This window comes from Hakea prostrata, chromosome 2 (genome assembly GCF_041222555.1).
Source record: "Hakea prostrata isolate BN-2017 chromosome 2, UWA_Hpros_2, whole genome shotgun sequence".
NCBI classification, from domain to species: Eukaryota; Viridiplantae; Streptophyta; class Magnoliopsida; order Proteales; family Proteaceae; genus Hakea; species Hakea prostrata.
In genome coordinates this window covers 45729224-45743327 of record NC_142601.1, presented here as the reverse complement: position 1 = coordinate 45743327, position 14104 = coordinate 45729224, and the positions used below count along the sequence as shown (strand labels likewise).

General features: G+C 37.6%; 1 protein-coding gene across 2 annotated transcripts; it reads right to left on the bottom strand.

Moving 5' to 3' along the window:
• Positions 1-6070: 6070 nt before the first annotated feature.
• On the bottom strand, positions 6071-14104 carry LOC149024475 (E3 ubiquitin-protein ligase DIS1-like). Of its 2 annotated transcripts, none has more exons than XM_089144700.1 (4): positions 13657-14104; positions 10337-10572; positions 7476-7862; positions 6071-7051 (listed from the first exon to the last, which is right to left on the bottom strand). In XM_089144700.1, the coding sequence occupies exons 2-4, from the start codon at positions 10547-10549 to the stop codon at positions 6731-6733; spliced, it is 921 nt and encodes a 306-aa protein (XP_089000826.1). In that variant the 5' UTR covers positions 10550-10572; positions 13657-14104; the 3' UTR covers positions 6071-6730. The 2 variants fall into 2 exon arrangements, with proteins under 2 accessions (XP_089000826.1, XP_089000827.1); XM_089144701.1 differs by having other exon boundaries at positions 10337-10565.

Genomic DNA, 14104 nt, shown 5'->3' with positions numbered 1-14104 from the left:
GAGGGTATTGACCTCTTAAATTTGAACTTCAATACCTCATCTCCACTGAATTTGGAAGATGTGTTTCCCTTACCTTGCTCAGGCTTTGAACTTCCATTTGGCTTTGCAAACCAAAAGCTATTGGAGAGTGATAATCCTCACTGTAATACTTCTACTAATGACAAGGGAATCAATGATTGTTTGAATCTATATCTTCATACGCAGGCTATCAATAGAAATGAAAGTTTCTCAGTTAGAGCTTTTGAAAATTTCACCAATCAACAACACTGTCTCAAATTGCAAAGTGATCCCTTTCCCCATGTTAAGTCACCCCTTGTGCAACCTAATATGAGCACAAGTAAACTACACATACAGGGGTTGCATATGCTGTAAACTCTCCCTTTCTCTCAAGCCTAGTGATACAACCAGCAATGGTGGTGTAAGGACCCTAAGAACAAAAGGCTTGTTCACAACTCTTGTAAAATTGCAAATGTTGATGCTACAAAGGGATCTAAAACAAGGAGGTCCAAAGAGAAAAAAGCAACAATAGGAGTACAAGAACCTACAAATATAGAGAATGCAGAGAAAAGAATTGTACTCAACAAAATTTCTGGAGAAGCAAGAGAAACAGAAAATAGAGAAGCCCTAACAAGCCATGCTCTCAGTGAAGACAAATCTGCAGAAGCTGTAGAAACAGAATAAACTAGAAAAGATCGATCAACGGAGAATCCTACTTACTACATTGCGGTAGCCAGAGCAATAACAATAATAGAAAAAGGGAAAGAAGTAGCAAAACATGAAGAACAAACAGAAAGAGAAAAGGAAAAGCAATAGAAAAAGAAACAGAAATAGAGGCAACAGAGTATGATGAAGAAGAAGAAGAAGAAGAAGCAGACTCAGAAGAGGAAGAAGACTCAAAGACGATACCAGAGGCTGAGTTAGAAAAGGAAAAAGAAGAATCAAGAACTACTCTTTTCAATGGAAAAGAAAGAAAAAAATACAAGAGAAAGAAGCAGAGAAGAAGCAGAAATTAAAGAAGCAACAAAACTTGAATCACATTACAAAAATACCTCAAGAAGTTCCAAAGAAAAATATAGAAGGGAACAATATTGGAAGACAGCAAGAAAAGCAAAAGAGGAGGGGAACTACATCACAAAAACAGAAGCAAGTAAGAGAAACATATCTGATCCACAAAGAAGCACAAGCCAAGGAGGCACACCTCAAAAAATTTCTGAGAAAATTTGAGAGGAATGGAGGGATCTTCAACAATTCTGTTACTGCACGCAGTGTCAATTTTTATTGTTTATGTGTGGAACCTATAAATTCTGATCCACAAAAGCCATTGCCCTCAACTCGGGGGGGGGGGGGGGGAACCAAGTTCCTAACCCAAACCCTGGTAATAATTAGGACTGAAAGAGAATAAGAGTTTCTGAAACTCTACCTGCACCAGACCCTGTTGACATCCTCAACAACAATCTAGATTCTGTGTTAGCTACCTGCTCACAACCTTGGGACATCTTTCAATGCGACAGGCTGAGCATTGAGGCTTGTTTCTATAATTTCATTTTGCAAAATAACTTGATGTAGTCAATGATGAACAATAATAAACTACAACCAGTTTCAAAGTCTCAGAATGAAAGCTAGGACCAAGAAGCCAAAGCCTCCTAGGTCTTTCCTTATCATCTCTACAGTGATTTTTTTGACAGTTGTATTACCCAATTTATATGTGTCTTTAGTATTCTATTTTGTTGGTTTAACAACATCAAATTCATTAGGTGGAATGTATCATGCTTAGGTTGGTGAATTTGCATCTTACTTTACCTTGTCTTGTGTGATAGCCTCTCTTTAATCTTTACCTTGTATGCAATTTACTTTACCCTTGTCTAGTGTGATAGCTTCACTCTAATCTTTACCAAGTATATTATGTGTTGTCCTTTTTTGTTTCTATTTATCTTTTCTCTGTTGTCTTGTCTCTATTGTCTGATTCTATACACTTGCTTGAGGCTTTCAGGAGAAGATATCTTTCTACTACTGCTTAGGTTTCCTTGGGAATCTTTGGTTGCCTTTATCCCAATGAAAATCCTTTTATGGAATGTAAAAGGCTTAATCAGAATGTTCACCCCCCCCCCCCCCAATGTTTATCCAAGATCATCAAGAAACAGGTTGTAGATTTAGTTTTCTTATCTGAAACAAAACGCCAAAACCATGAAAAACCTTTCATCCAAAAGAAGTTTTTTAGAAATCTTGAACCAATAGCTTTCTCAAATAGCTATGGGAAAAGAGGACTTAAAGGAGGACTTTGAATTCTTAAGAACCCCAACATTGAAACCTCTATCATTCAGATACATCAATCCTTCATTGTTGTCATGTGCTCTCTAAACAAATTTAACTGGATAATTATAGCTATCTATGCTCCCCCTCATTACTTAGAAAGAAAACTATTATGGAGAAACTTTGTAGTTTCGTTGAGAAGCTCTCTCACCCTTTCCTTATCATGGGAGATTTCAATGAGGTCTTAAAACCTAAAGACAAGATAAGAGGACCATACAAAGCTTCACCTTCTCTGCATCTACTTTCCCAAATCTGTACCAATTTTTTTCTTAACCAACTCTCAAGATCTTGGAACCCCTTCACTTGATCAAATATGCAACAACCACCAAACCTGGTAAAAGAAAAATTAGAGCTTGCTTTTACATGCCTTACTTGAATTTCTCTCTTTCCCAATGCTTCACTCCAAACCCTACCTAAAATTGGATCTGATCATAACCCTCTACTTCTTTATACTGAACCCCCAACCACTCTGGACATAAATTATTTCATTTCCAAAATGCCTGGTATCAACAACCCGATTTTCTAGATCTATCAAAAGAGCTTGGGCCAATGATGTTGACCAGGGATTACACATCAAGTTGGCAAATCTATCTAAATTCCTCCAAAATTGGAACATGTCAGTTTTTTGAAATATTGACAATCTCTTTTCACTAATCTCTGTTGAAATTGATGTTCTATAGGCTACCAACAACTCATATCCAAATCTTATTAGTCAAAAAATCCACACCATTAAATGGGCTCTTTAGGCTGAAGAACAATTCTGGTTTCAAAAATCTTGAGAGAAATTTATTTCTTATGGAGATAGAAACACCAAGTACTACCATCTAGCTTCAAAAATCCACTATCACAGGAAGAAAATTAAATCTTTGCAGTATGAAGGCCAAACCATTAAAGATAATGTAGAGATTGCAAGAGCCTTTGCAAATTTCATGATAATTTCATGAGAAGTCTTCTCACCTCTTCGAATCCTTTGGATCCTAATTTTGTTGAAGCATTTCCCCCCCCCCTGGACCAAAATCTGATCCCACAGATGATCCCCAACCACCATCCATTTAGGAAATCAAATCTACCCTTTTCACCTTGGGACCACATAAAGCACTAGGGATGGATGGATTTAATGCCTACTTCTACCAGAAAAATTGGGATCTTATTAACTTTGAGTTATGCTCCTTGTTAGGATTTTTTTTTCCCTTAACATTGACCTACCCATTGGTACTAATTACACCCTATTGTGGTTTGTCCAAAAAAAGTGACAGATTTCAGGCCCATTAGTCTTTGCAATGTTACTTATAAACTACTAACTAAAATCTTAGCTAGAAGAGTGAAACTATGCTTGCAAAACCTAATCTCACCTTGTCAAGGGGCCTTCGTTCCCAATAGGCAGATCTCTGATAACATAATGGTTGCACATGAGATATTTCATTACATGAACACAATAAGAGCAAAGACTGGCCTTGTAGCACTCCAACTGAATATGCCCAATGCTTATGATAGGGTTGAATGGGATGTTATTTCTCATTTATTTCGACTATGGGGTTTTGATACCCATTGGTGTAATCTTGTCAAAACCCTAATATCTTATGCATCTTACTTTGTTAAACTTAATGGTTGCCTCTATCATTGGTTCATGGGAACTCGAGGCCTAAGGCAAGGATGTCCCTAAAGCCTTTACCTCTTCCTTATCATTATGAAAGTCCTCTCTAGACTCCTTATGGAATACAGGAATCTCAACCTCTTCAAAGGTATCAAATTTCCAGAAATGCTCCAAAAGTCTCACAAATCTTTTTTGCATATGACACTTTCCTCTTCTGTAGAGCAACAAATGAAGATGTACTAGCATTACAAGCTACCATCGACTTATTCTCCGACATCACAAGACAACGAATCAATTTTGGAAAAAGTGGTGCATTTTTCTCCAGAAATATGGATTAGGTAATATATGAGCAATCTCCCAACTTAAGGTTAGATATTTTCCTAGTGTTTGATCACACCAAATGTACCAAACTAGTTACTTTTGACAACAGGACATATAAGGTCCAATTGTAATGAGACTATGTCTCATACTGGTTGTAGTTACCACTTATAATTTTATCCAATTTCTCTTTATCATTAAAAAAAATTCTAAAATTCACATGTCCAAGACAAGAATGCCAAATTGAGGGTGTAACATGAGCAGCAGAGAGAGAAAACACCAGATCAACAGCAGGAACTGTCTCAATGAACTAATATAAGCCATTCTTAAGTCTCCCTTATAGTAGGACTTGGCCCGAGGATCGATCCTTGACATAGAAAATTTTAGCATGAAATTCAAAGAAAATTGGATGATCATTAGTAGTTGGCTCACAAACAGTAAAGAATGAGAAGCATTCGGCACATGTAAGACATTATGCAGACACATACACGTTGTTGATGAAGAGAGACAAGAAGTACCAATATGTTTAATACACATACCTAAACCATCTCCAATGGCTACCGATTCAAGACCAAGATATTCAGGGGCATTGCTAATGGAGCTGAGATCAGAGGTCAAATGATGAGTTGCTCTTGTATTAGGTATCCAATTAACTGACAGACGAACAACAGAGCCACCAAGAGATCCAAAGAAAGAAGCCAAACAAGCTTGAGGAGAAACAGGGGAATCAACACAACCAAAAGCATAATGTTGACGATGGAAACAATGCTTAGCAACATGTCCTGGTTTGTTACAAATTTGACAAAAAGAATTGCTACAGCCACCAGAAGACCGAGAAAAGGAGCGAGCACAAACATGACCTCCAAACTAGCGACCACAAGAATGAAAATGTGATGTATGCACAAACGGAGAGGAGACAGAGGAAGAAGCAAACTGAGCAGTCACATTAGTAATATCTTGAAAGATGCTTGCCTGTCTAATTTCTTCAGAAAGAAGAAGGCCACGCAGATCTTGAAACTTAATCGGTGTGTCTTGAGTGGTAATTGAAGTAACAATACTCTGATAATCGGATACAAATCCACCAAGGGCAAAAAAGAACTAGATCAAAATCATAAATTGGAGAAGATGCAAGAGATAAGCATCTGAGAGTTGTTTAATCTTGAATAAACATGTCTGCATAGAGTCCAAACCTTTCTTGAGATGATAGAGCTGCAACCTCAATTGCATGACATGAGCTTGGGAGGGAGAGGCATAAGTTGTTGCAAGAGAATCCCATATCTCTTTTGAAGTAGCAGAACCAACAACTTCAAAGTGAACCGATTCGATTAATGAAGAATACAGCCAACTAAGCAGCAATTGATTGCACATTTTCCAATGAAAAAACTTAGGATTAAGTGTTGGAGATGATGAAGCCAAATCAAGAAAAGGAGATGGATAAGGGAGAGATCCGTCCACAAACCCTAGAAGTTCAGAAGAGACTAACAATGGCATAAATTGTGAGCGTCAAACCAGGTAGCTGTTAGAGGATAGTTTCACCGAGAGATAGTGGTGAATATTAGCAAACGATAGATTCAAATGGTGTTCAAAACTTTGGAGAGTTGAAGAAGATGAAGCAGAGGCCGCCATGAGAGCGTGAGAGAGATGCTACAAGAAAGGACAGAGAAGTTTCAAGAACCAAAAAGAGAGAATGTGGAGAGAGACAAAGAGTGGATCGTAACCCACGAGTGATACCATGAGTGAGTGTGATTTTGACAAATTAATAGAGATCATATGGGTATTTATATACGAAGGATAAAAGTGCATGCTATAAGGACCATATACATTAACACTGGTCCTATTTCTCATTAAAAAAAAAACCCTCATCAATTACCTGTAAAAAAATTATTGCCATGTCATAAAAAAAAAACAATTTCTTTCTTTTCCTTTGGTAGAATAAAAAAATTAAATAAATAATTCTACCCAAAAAAAAACCACTAATAAGTTGGTTTCCCTAGAAATGAACATTACAGTAGAAGCTTGAAAAAGAGAAAAGGCATGCTAAATATCCTCAACCAAATGCTTTAGACTTGAAGGGACTACTTCATTTTCTCCATTAATGAAGTTGATTGCTTCTAGACAGTCTCTGAATCGACCAACGCCTCCTTTGCAAACAACGCTGCTTCTCAAGGCTACTCAATACCCTCCACATGAAGGACTTGACTTCAGGCAGAGCAATCAAGAGGTTTTGTTAAAGCACTCTAGTTAAATATGAACTAATGATTGTCTCTCTACATAATCCTACCAAATGTTCATCCATTTTGCACACAATTTAGGTTAACAAAGCTATGTTATGTATAGCAAATGCAAGTCTATGAAAAAATGCCCGTCTTTCCACTCATGTATTCAATGCACTCATTAGCAAAGAGAATTTGCTTTACATGATCCAGGAAATACATGAACAGAAGACAGAAAATGTAACTACTACAGGAAAAGCTGCTAAATAAAATTCAAGTGAGGTCAATTACGTGCTCATTGCTCTTTCCAAATCCTCCCAGTCACCCTCAGCTTCAACTCCTTCCTGTCGCCACCTGAGAAGAAGAGAGCCATGTTGCGTTGGATAATGAGCCCATCAAAACTGTCACGCACCTTCCTATGACTATCCCTTATGCTTCTAGGAACACCTTGCCATATCATCTTCCTACCATTACCACCCACTTCAAGGCTGTAACTGTACTTCTTGGCTTCATTGTCATCACCCATGAACCGCAGGAATGCTATATACACTGGTGCCATACCAAGCTGGAATGCCTCAAAGTGCAAGCAGAAATACTGGCCGAAGCAACTGAAAACCTGCATACAAGAAACCAGACAATGGGAATCCATTGCATCTTCAGGCAAAACAAATTCGTAAGATTACATCGAAATTCAACCAGACTCGATTTCTGGATCTTATGCAGGAACTAGACGACTCTATTCCATCCACAACAATCACTTAACCCTCCCAGCAGAAATTTTTGAGGGGTAGCGTGCAAAAACATATTGGAATAATGGGAGATGGACAGGGGAACAATACAGGTCGCAGATACAGTTCAACAATGAGATGTAAAATTTGGACTGGCCATGCCCGCCATACAGTTGGAGACAGCCTCATGTCAATAGAGAAGGGTGACTTCTATCCAGAGAAAACCCTCTGCAGAATCCAATGCATTTTAGGGGGGTTGGGGGGAAGCAGTAAAAATGCAAGATGACATGAACAATAAAGCAGAAGATGTACCGTCAACATCCATGTGGCATTCTCTACTTCATGGGGATTAGATTTTACATAGCGATGATTGAAAGTACTGCCATTGTGCATGTCCACTTTGTGATCATCTTTCAGGTGGGCCACCAGCTCAGGGATATCACCAATGACTGTGCACTCCGAGCCAGCATATGGACAGTTGTACGGTCTAAATGCACAGTGTGATTCATGCTTTAGCTTGCTATAGTAAGGGTATATGCCAGTGCAACCAAAATTTTGATACTTGCATGGAAGTTCAAGTGAAGCTGCAACCTTCTCTAGTGCAAGACATCTTATATTGCCTAATTCATGTCGGCAGGTGGGGCACCTGTTGTGCACCCTAGGCTTGCAACCGGAACACAATGTGTGGCCATTCGAGCACTGCAACCACAAAGAGAAGATAAAAGAGAATTGCTTCAGCATAATCAATCTCTCCGTTTTAAAAAAATAAAAGGGGGAAAAGTTTAAATGTAAATGTAAAATATCAAAGCTGCTTTACAACCATTTCCATCCCGGATACAAAAGATTAGAGGTTCGAACTTCTACTAAAAGGAAATAGAACTACAAGAAGAAACATATTGACCAATGAAAGAAGTTTCTAAGGCCATGGATTTTAATTTTACAAGGTACAATACACCCACGAAAAGAAGAGGAAAAGGAACTTGTCATGGTAGTAAGAAAAATAACATGGAAAGTAGTAAATCAACAGTAAAATTATCTAAAAGAATAAAATCCCAGATGACATGGCAACTAACTATTGTAGTCTCTGAAGGACACATTGCAGAAATGCCTGCTAATTTAAGTAATAGCAAAACAATGATGACATAGAAGTCCTTACATCCCACATTACCAAAACAAAAGAAAAAAAAAGAGGGAGGTTGGACTAAGAAGTTATGAAAAGAACTACAAACATCTCATAACAAAAAATGGAAAAGTAGAGCAAAATAAAATGTCCAAAGACATTTCTGACAGGCCAGGAGAGACTGTTCATCAGAAGGTATATGGAAAAAAGCAAAGTACCAATGCACATGCCTCAGTTAAAACTTATAACAAAATTGAGAATGATGTTTTCATGATGATCAAAGGCAAGAACTCCCATGCAACACAAGGCAGCAATCAAAGCTCAAATGAAGACCAAAGTTGCAGCTGGAAATGCAGTATGTTTCTCTTAGACAAAGAACCAGGTGGAAATTTGAATCAGCACTGTACCACATGGCTAGAGCAACCATGTTGTTTTATCTTTTCTTACTCAATAATTTAAAAACTGAAAAATAAGAGGAAAGAAAGAGATTTTGGCTATAGACTTAGATGGGGGAAAAAAAGTTTTTAGTAAACATACTAAGGATTTAGCAGGCTAAAGAAACCATTGAATCCATCACACTTGCACAGAAGGATATGATCATATAATGGAACTAGAGATTATAATGACATGAGTTGCACAACAAAATATCTATAACATCGAAAACAAATACACAATAGATTCACTCTTTCGTTAGACGAAATAAAAATATGCAGCTTGATTACACCAACAATTTCAACATGAAGTGATGTCAAACATACTCAACCCCATCTCTCTGTTACAAGCATTTAAATGAATTGGAGGGATCTACAAAAATTCCTAGAAACATAAAGAAGAAAGTCCAGGGCTTGGAATCCAAAATTTAAGTTCATATTTGACATCAAGATGGCTTTAATCCCACATCAGATTGAGAATTTCAATGTCTGATTCTTGAGGAGGCTCAAAATGAGTTGCTTAGATGACTGCTATAATATGGAATTTTATTATGCTTTTCCTTTACTAATTGTTGAAATTAGAGGCAGAATGCAACTGTGGCCCATTAGTAGTTGACCTGGCACTTGAACAGTCAGGTTTTACTTTATCGTTATTGTAGTTGGCGTTACTGTGAGCATCATCAAATGGACACTTTTTCCAGCCCAAAAGAGTTGAGGACTTCCCTGTATTGAGTCAACTTTTTTTCTTCCACCTTCCATCTCCCCCCCCCCTCAACCCTCAATGTTTCTCACTGTTAAATGGCTACAAACCCATGGGGTGGGAATTTACATTCCAAATCAAACCATAGACAGCAGAAAAAATGGCTGATTGAGAAGTTACCAGCTTCTTCCTCCCCCTTCTATTGATCCGACATTTTTATATTGATTTTTTAACCCCATGAGAAAGCTCTTGTTGAGCTTCTTCATGTTGCTTTCCTACTTGATGTCTCCCTGGAAGCGAGTGGATACTCAGTCCAGACACCACCACTTTCACTTGGTTATGATGAATTGCTAGGACTTATTCCTGGAAATTAACTCAGTTATTTTCCTGCATAAGGCATATAATCAAATTTTTTTTACTCAGCCAAAAAAACATATGAATGGCTTGGGAAAAAGGGTTTTGTAACTCATCCAACAGTTCGCTTACTCCTTCAAGCTAAGGGGAAAAATATATATGTAAGATTAGCATTGATTTTTAGGATTTAAACATTGGAAACATTAAACAGAGCTCATAATCATTCCCAGCAAATACAAGTATCAGATCAGGGTGATGCCACATTGGCTAGATCAGCTGACCCAGTCAATGATCAGCATCTGAAAAGCAAAAGCTTGTTACTACCACTGGATCAACCAATTAACTATCTATGTCACATTTGATAAAATTCCATTCGGTACCTATAAAATAACAACTCAAAACAGTTAATTAAGCTTGCCTCAAGAAAAGCTACACAGAGTATTAAAACAAGCATAAGAAGACAAAAAGGCAAGAAATCATGCACCTCGAAGACAAATAATCATGCATCCCAATAAGATAAAGAATCATGTATCCCAACTCAAACTGCAACAAAATATTTCAAACATACCTGATGGATGGGAGGGTACATAGCATTTAAGCATACTGGACATTCCAACAATTCACGAACACTGCTAGCAACTGTCACATTAGGTTTTATAATGTGTGGAGAAGGATCATTTGGATGTTCACAAATATCCATCTTGTCTTCCCCATTAGGAAGATCAATAACAACATCAGGCTTGGACCTCATATCATCAATATAAGCAGCTTGAGAAGCCATTGTAAAGTAGCACAGCCTATCGTCTACAAGAAAAATTAGCAATCACATCGATCACAATGTTCATGTAACATTGGCAAGAGACAACAAATATACTAGTACACATTCAAGCAGAAGACAACGTCAACAACTTCAATACTTCAATGTACAACAGACTAGAGTTTCAATTAGTACACAAGTAAATTTTCACCTTTACAAATTACTAAGGAGCTTTTACGTATGAATTCAATTCCCTTCTATTCGAATTACAAAACTACAGTTATAATCTGTTGATGTAGAATGTTCTCAGCACATTGTCACTCAAAATTGGATTCTTTTGATGTATCATTGTAAACTCTAACATATGCATGCTTGTAAGTACAGAAGGAGTTATGGCATTCCTCCACACATTACCCAGTAACCTGTTGCTTACTGCTACCAGGGCCTTCTATTTAGCTAGACAAATAAAACAAAAGACCTGTGATGCCGATCCATCACCTATTCTCAACATTGTACCCATCAGTTCACTCAAGACAAAGCAACAAGCTCTGCAGAGCTCAGCTGCATCATCTTCCACAGGCTGGTTGACATAATTTGTGATAGATTTAAAGCATTAAAAAATAATAATAATAATAAATATTGAAAAAATAAAATCCATCTTTCTTCGCCAACTGTGAAGTAAAGAGCTGCTGTTTCCTTTCTTTTTTTTCAATAGGTAGCAGCTGAGCTCAGAGCAATTAAAATCCAAGATGAGAATGAAACTGTAAGTGGATATCAAGAATATACATTTAGGGCAAGGGGAACTGGACAATCACTGAGTTTCTATCTTTAGGGGATTGTAAGAAGCTTGAATTTTCAATGCCTAAATACTGAGATGGGAGGATTGAAGCATTTTACCAGAGTTGGTGTCCGATACTTGCAGTAGTAAACATTACGTCATTGAGATGAGACATACCAGTAGATCTCACTGTCAATCAATGTTGGCCATTTATCTCAAGCTATAATGGCCAGAGACATTCACTGTTTTGTAATTCAGTTTAGAAATGTTGATCATTTAGGTCTTCTCTAATCCCAAGCAACAGTAAGAAATGTTATCACCGAAACTAGAAAACATTCAATTCCTTAGATCCTAGCCAAATCTTCAACTCTAACCAAAAGTCTATCAATAAAACCCAGTTGTCATCCCTAGCAATTTCCACAGCCCACAAGTCAGTCATAATGACTTCCTTTCAGTTCCCTGGAATTGCCTCCTGTAAAAATGATCTAAACTAACCTGCAATTAATGATCTCAATATGTGATTGCAATTTTTGCTTGGAGGCTGTTTCGATACCTTGACCTCAACCTACAATTGTGGTCTACCAACCATTGCGCCAAGGCCTGCCCCAAGCCTTGCAACTGCTTGGTATGAGGCCTTAAACTTCAGATAGAGGTCAATCACCCATCACATTCCAGAAAAAGCCCCTGCCAGACTTTGAATTCCTGATTTCTTCTTCTAATTCTGAATTTGTTTTACCATTCTAAACTTCTTTCATCTAATACCTAATTAGGTTCCTGAATCAGAATTCTAGGTTTGGTGATCCTAAACCCTTATCTAGTGGACTGGTACCAATTTTACCTGTCCACCAACCCCATTTAATTGGGATGAGGCTTCTTGTTATTGTAGTTGTTGTTGTTGTTGTTGCTATATACCAATTCTACCTCTCCCAATGGACACACCCTTTCCATGGGTGAACTTCAAGCAGTTAGCTATATAGGAAAACACAGAATATTCAACAGCCCTTGATGTAGAAAATACAAGGTGGCCCACAAGTCTACTATTGACTTGACAATTCTTCTGCACGTAAGACTAATCAAAATTTCCACAATTTGCAAGGTCTATTTGATACATCAGTTTTGGTGTACCAAAAAAGACAATTAGTGCAGGCTCAAAAGCTTGTAGAGTTGGCATAGAAAACTTTTATCCCCAAGGTATCCTAATTTCAGGATTCAAAGTCCAATAATCATTTGTGAGTTTAGCAAATGAAATTTCAGAATGCAATAAGTGTCCCACATATGCTCACTTCTGATCCATTTTTCAACCTCATTCATTTACAATAATCAAATGTGGCATAATAAAAAATTGAGCAAATTTCTGAGGCAAGACACTGTGCATCAAGTAAAACCAAAAAGTGAGACAGAGAAAATGGTCTGCCTGTAGCATAAATCAATTCACAATGAATAAGTGGCTTAAGTTCATCAATAGCACAAACTGGTATTAAGGGTTCAACTTATTGCTTCCTTGTTTCCAATGAAGCTCCAAAAAGGATTTAACAATTTAACCCAACTGCCTCCACTTAAACTTTTCATTGGACTAGTCTGAGACAATGACAATCAATCTAATCTCCACCATCCGGATTTTTGGCAGCAATACATGTCAGGTTGGTTGGTTGATGGCAAAAGAATTATCTAAAAACCATGTCTATCTGTATAGACACATACCCTACCCAATATTTACTCATCATATTCATTAGATCTTGGCAAAACAATTGTCTCAAAACTTGTTCACTGTTCACCAGAGCTTATAAAGCTGTGGACAGAGGCTAGGCTCTGGCATATCAAGTAATCATACACATTCAACTTATTGCCACACGATTATGGAGCAATAGTACTGCCCGTATTTTATGCATTGCATCAGGCATGTTCCGCCAGTAGGACCACTGAAAAATGTTATAGCATTGGATTCGTCCATTTTTTCATCCTACTATCATTTCATGTATCTTCCTTCTGCTGGGTTTATAGCCTCCATCGAAACAAAAGAACAGAACATTGAACAGCCAATCCACAAATCGATAGAGAAAACTAACGCTAAAACGGAAAAAGAAACAAGAAGAGTTCTACCGGGAGAAAGCAAATAAACAAAAATAATACACCAACTCAATTCTCAAGCAAACCCTAAAAGAACACCATACCCATAACAAATTATAAACAAAACTTGTAAAAGATCCAACATTTCTCGGATGACAGCTTCTGTATAAAAATCTCTTTAACAACACAAGAAAGCCGAGAATCAACTACCAAGAAACATTTCAAAGCAAATTAACCCCAGAACAATCAACAGAATACGAAACAAAGTGAGCAAATAAGGTCTAACCTGGCAATACCTCTGATGTCAAAAGAAACCCATAAAAGCAAATCCAACGCTTATGACTTATCAGAAAGAGAAAGATTCAACCAACAACCATCTTATCTAATAGCAGACGAATCCGAAGAAATTCGAATTAAAGACAGGGAGGGAGAGAAAGGGGGAGCGTAAAAGACAGCGATTCCTCGGAAAGATACAAAGGAAAAGAGAAGAAGTGGGGTCTGATCAGAATCTCTCTCCTCTCCGCTCCTGGAAATTTTCAAGATCTGATATTATAATCAGAAAATCAAAGCGTACGGTGATGGGTTTTAAAGACTCACAGAGATAGGGACAGAGATAGAGACAGAGGTAGAAAATCAAAACGAAGAAGCGCCAAGAGGAATTGGAATTAGGTTGTCTGCAAAGGCTTCTGAGCAGAGAGAGAGAGGAACAGTGGCCCGGAATTGCTGTCATCTGT

What these genes read in the sequence shown, in the direction of transcription:
- LOC149024475 (XM_089144700.1), bottom strand. Translation starts at nt 10,549, where the DNA reads ATGGCTTCTCAAGCTGCTTATATTGATGATATGAGGTCCAAGCCTGAT. An exon ending in TGTACCCTCCCATCCATCAG is followed by an intron (nt 7,863 to 10,336) that starts GTATGTTTGAAA and finishes TTGTGGTTGCAG; the next exon opens with TGCTCGAATGGCCACACATT. An exon ending in ATGCCACATGGATGTTGACG is followed by an intron (nt 7,052 to 7,475) that starts GTACATCTTCTG and finishes TCTTGTATGCAG; the next exon opens with GTTTTCAGTTGCTTCGGCCA.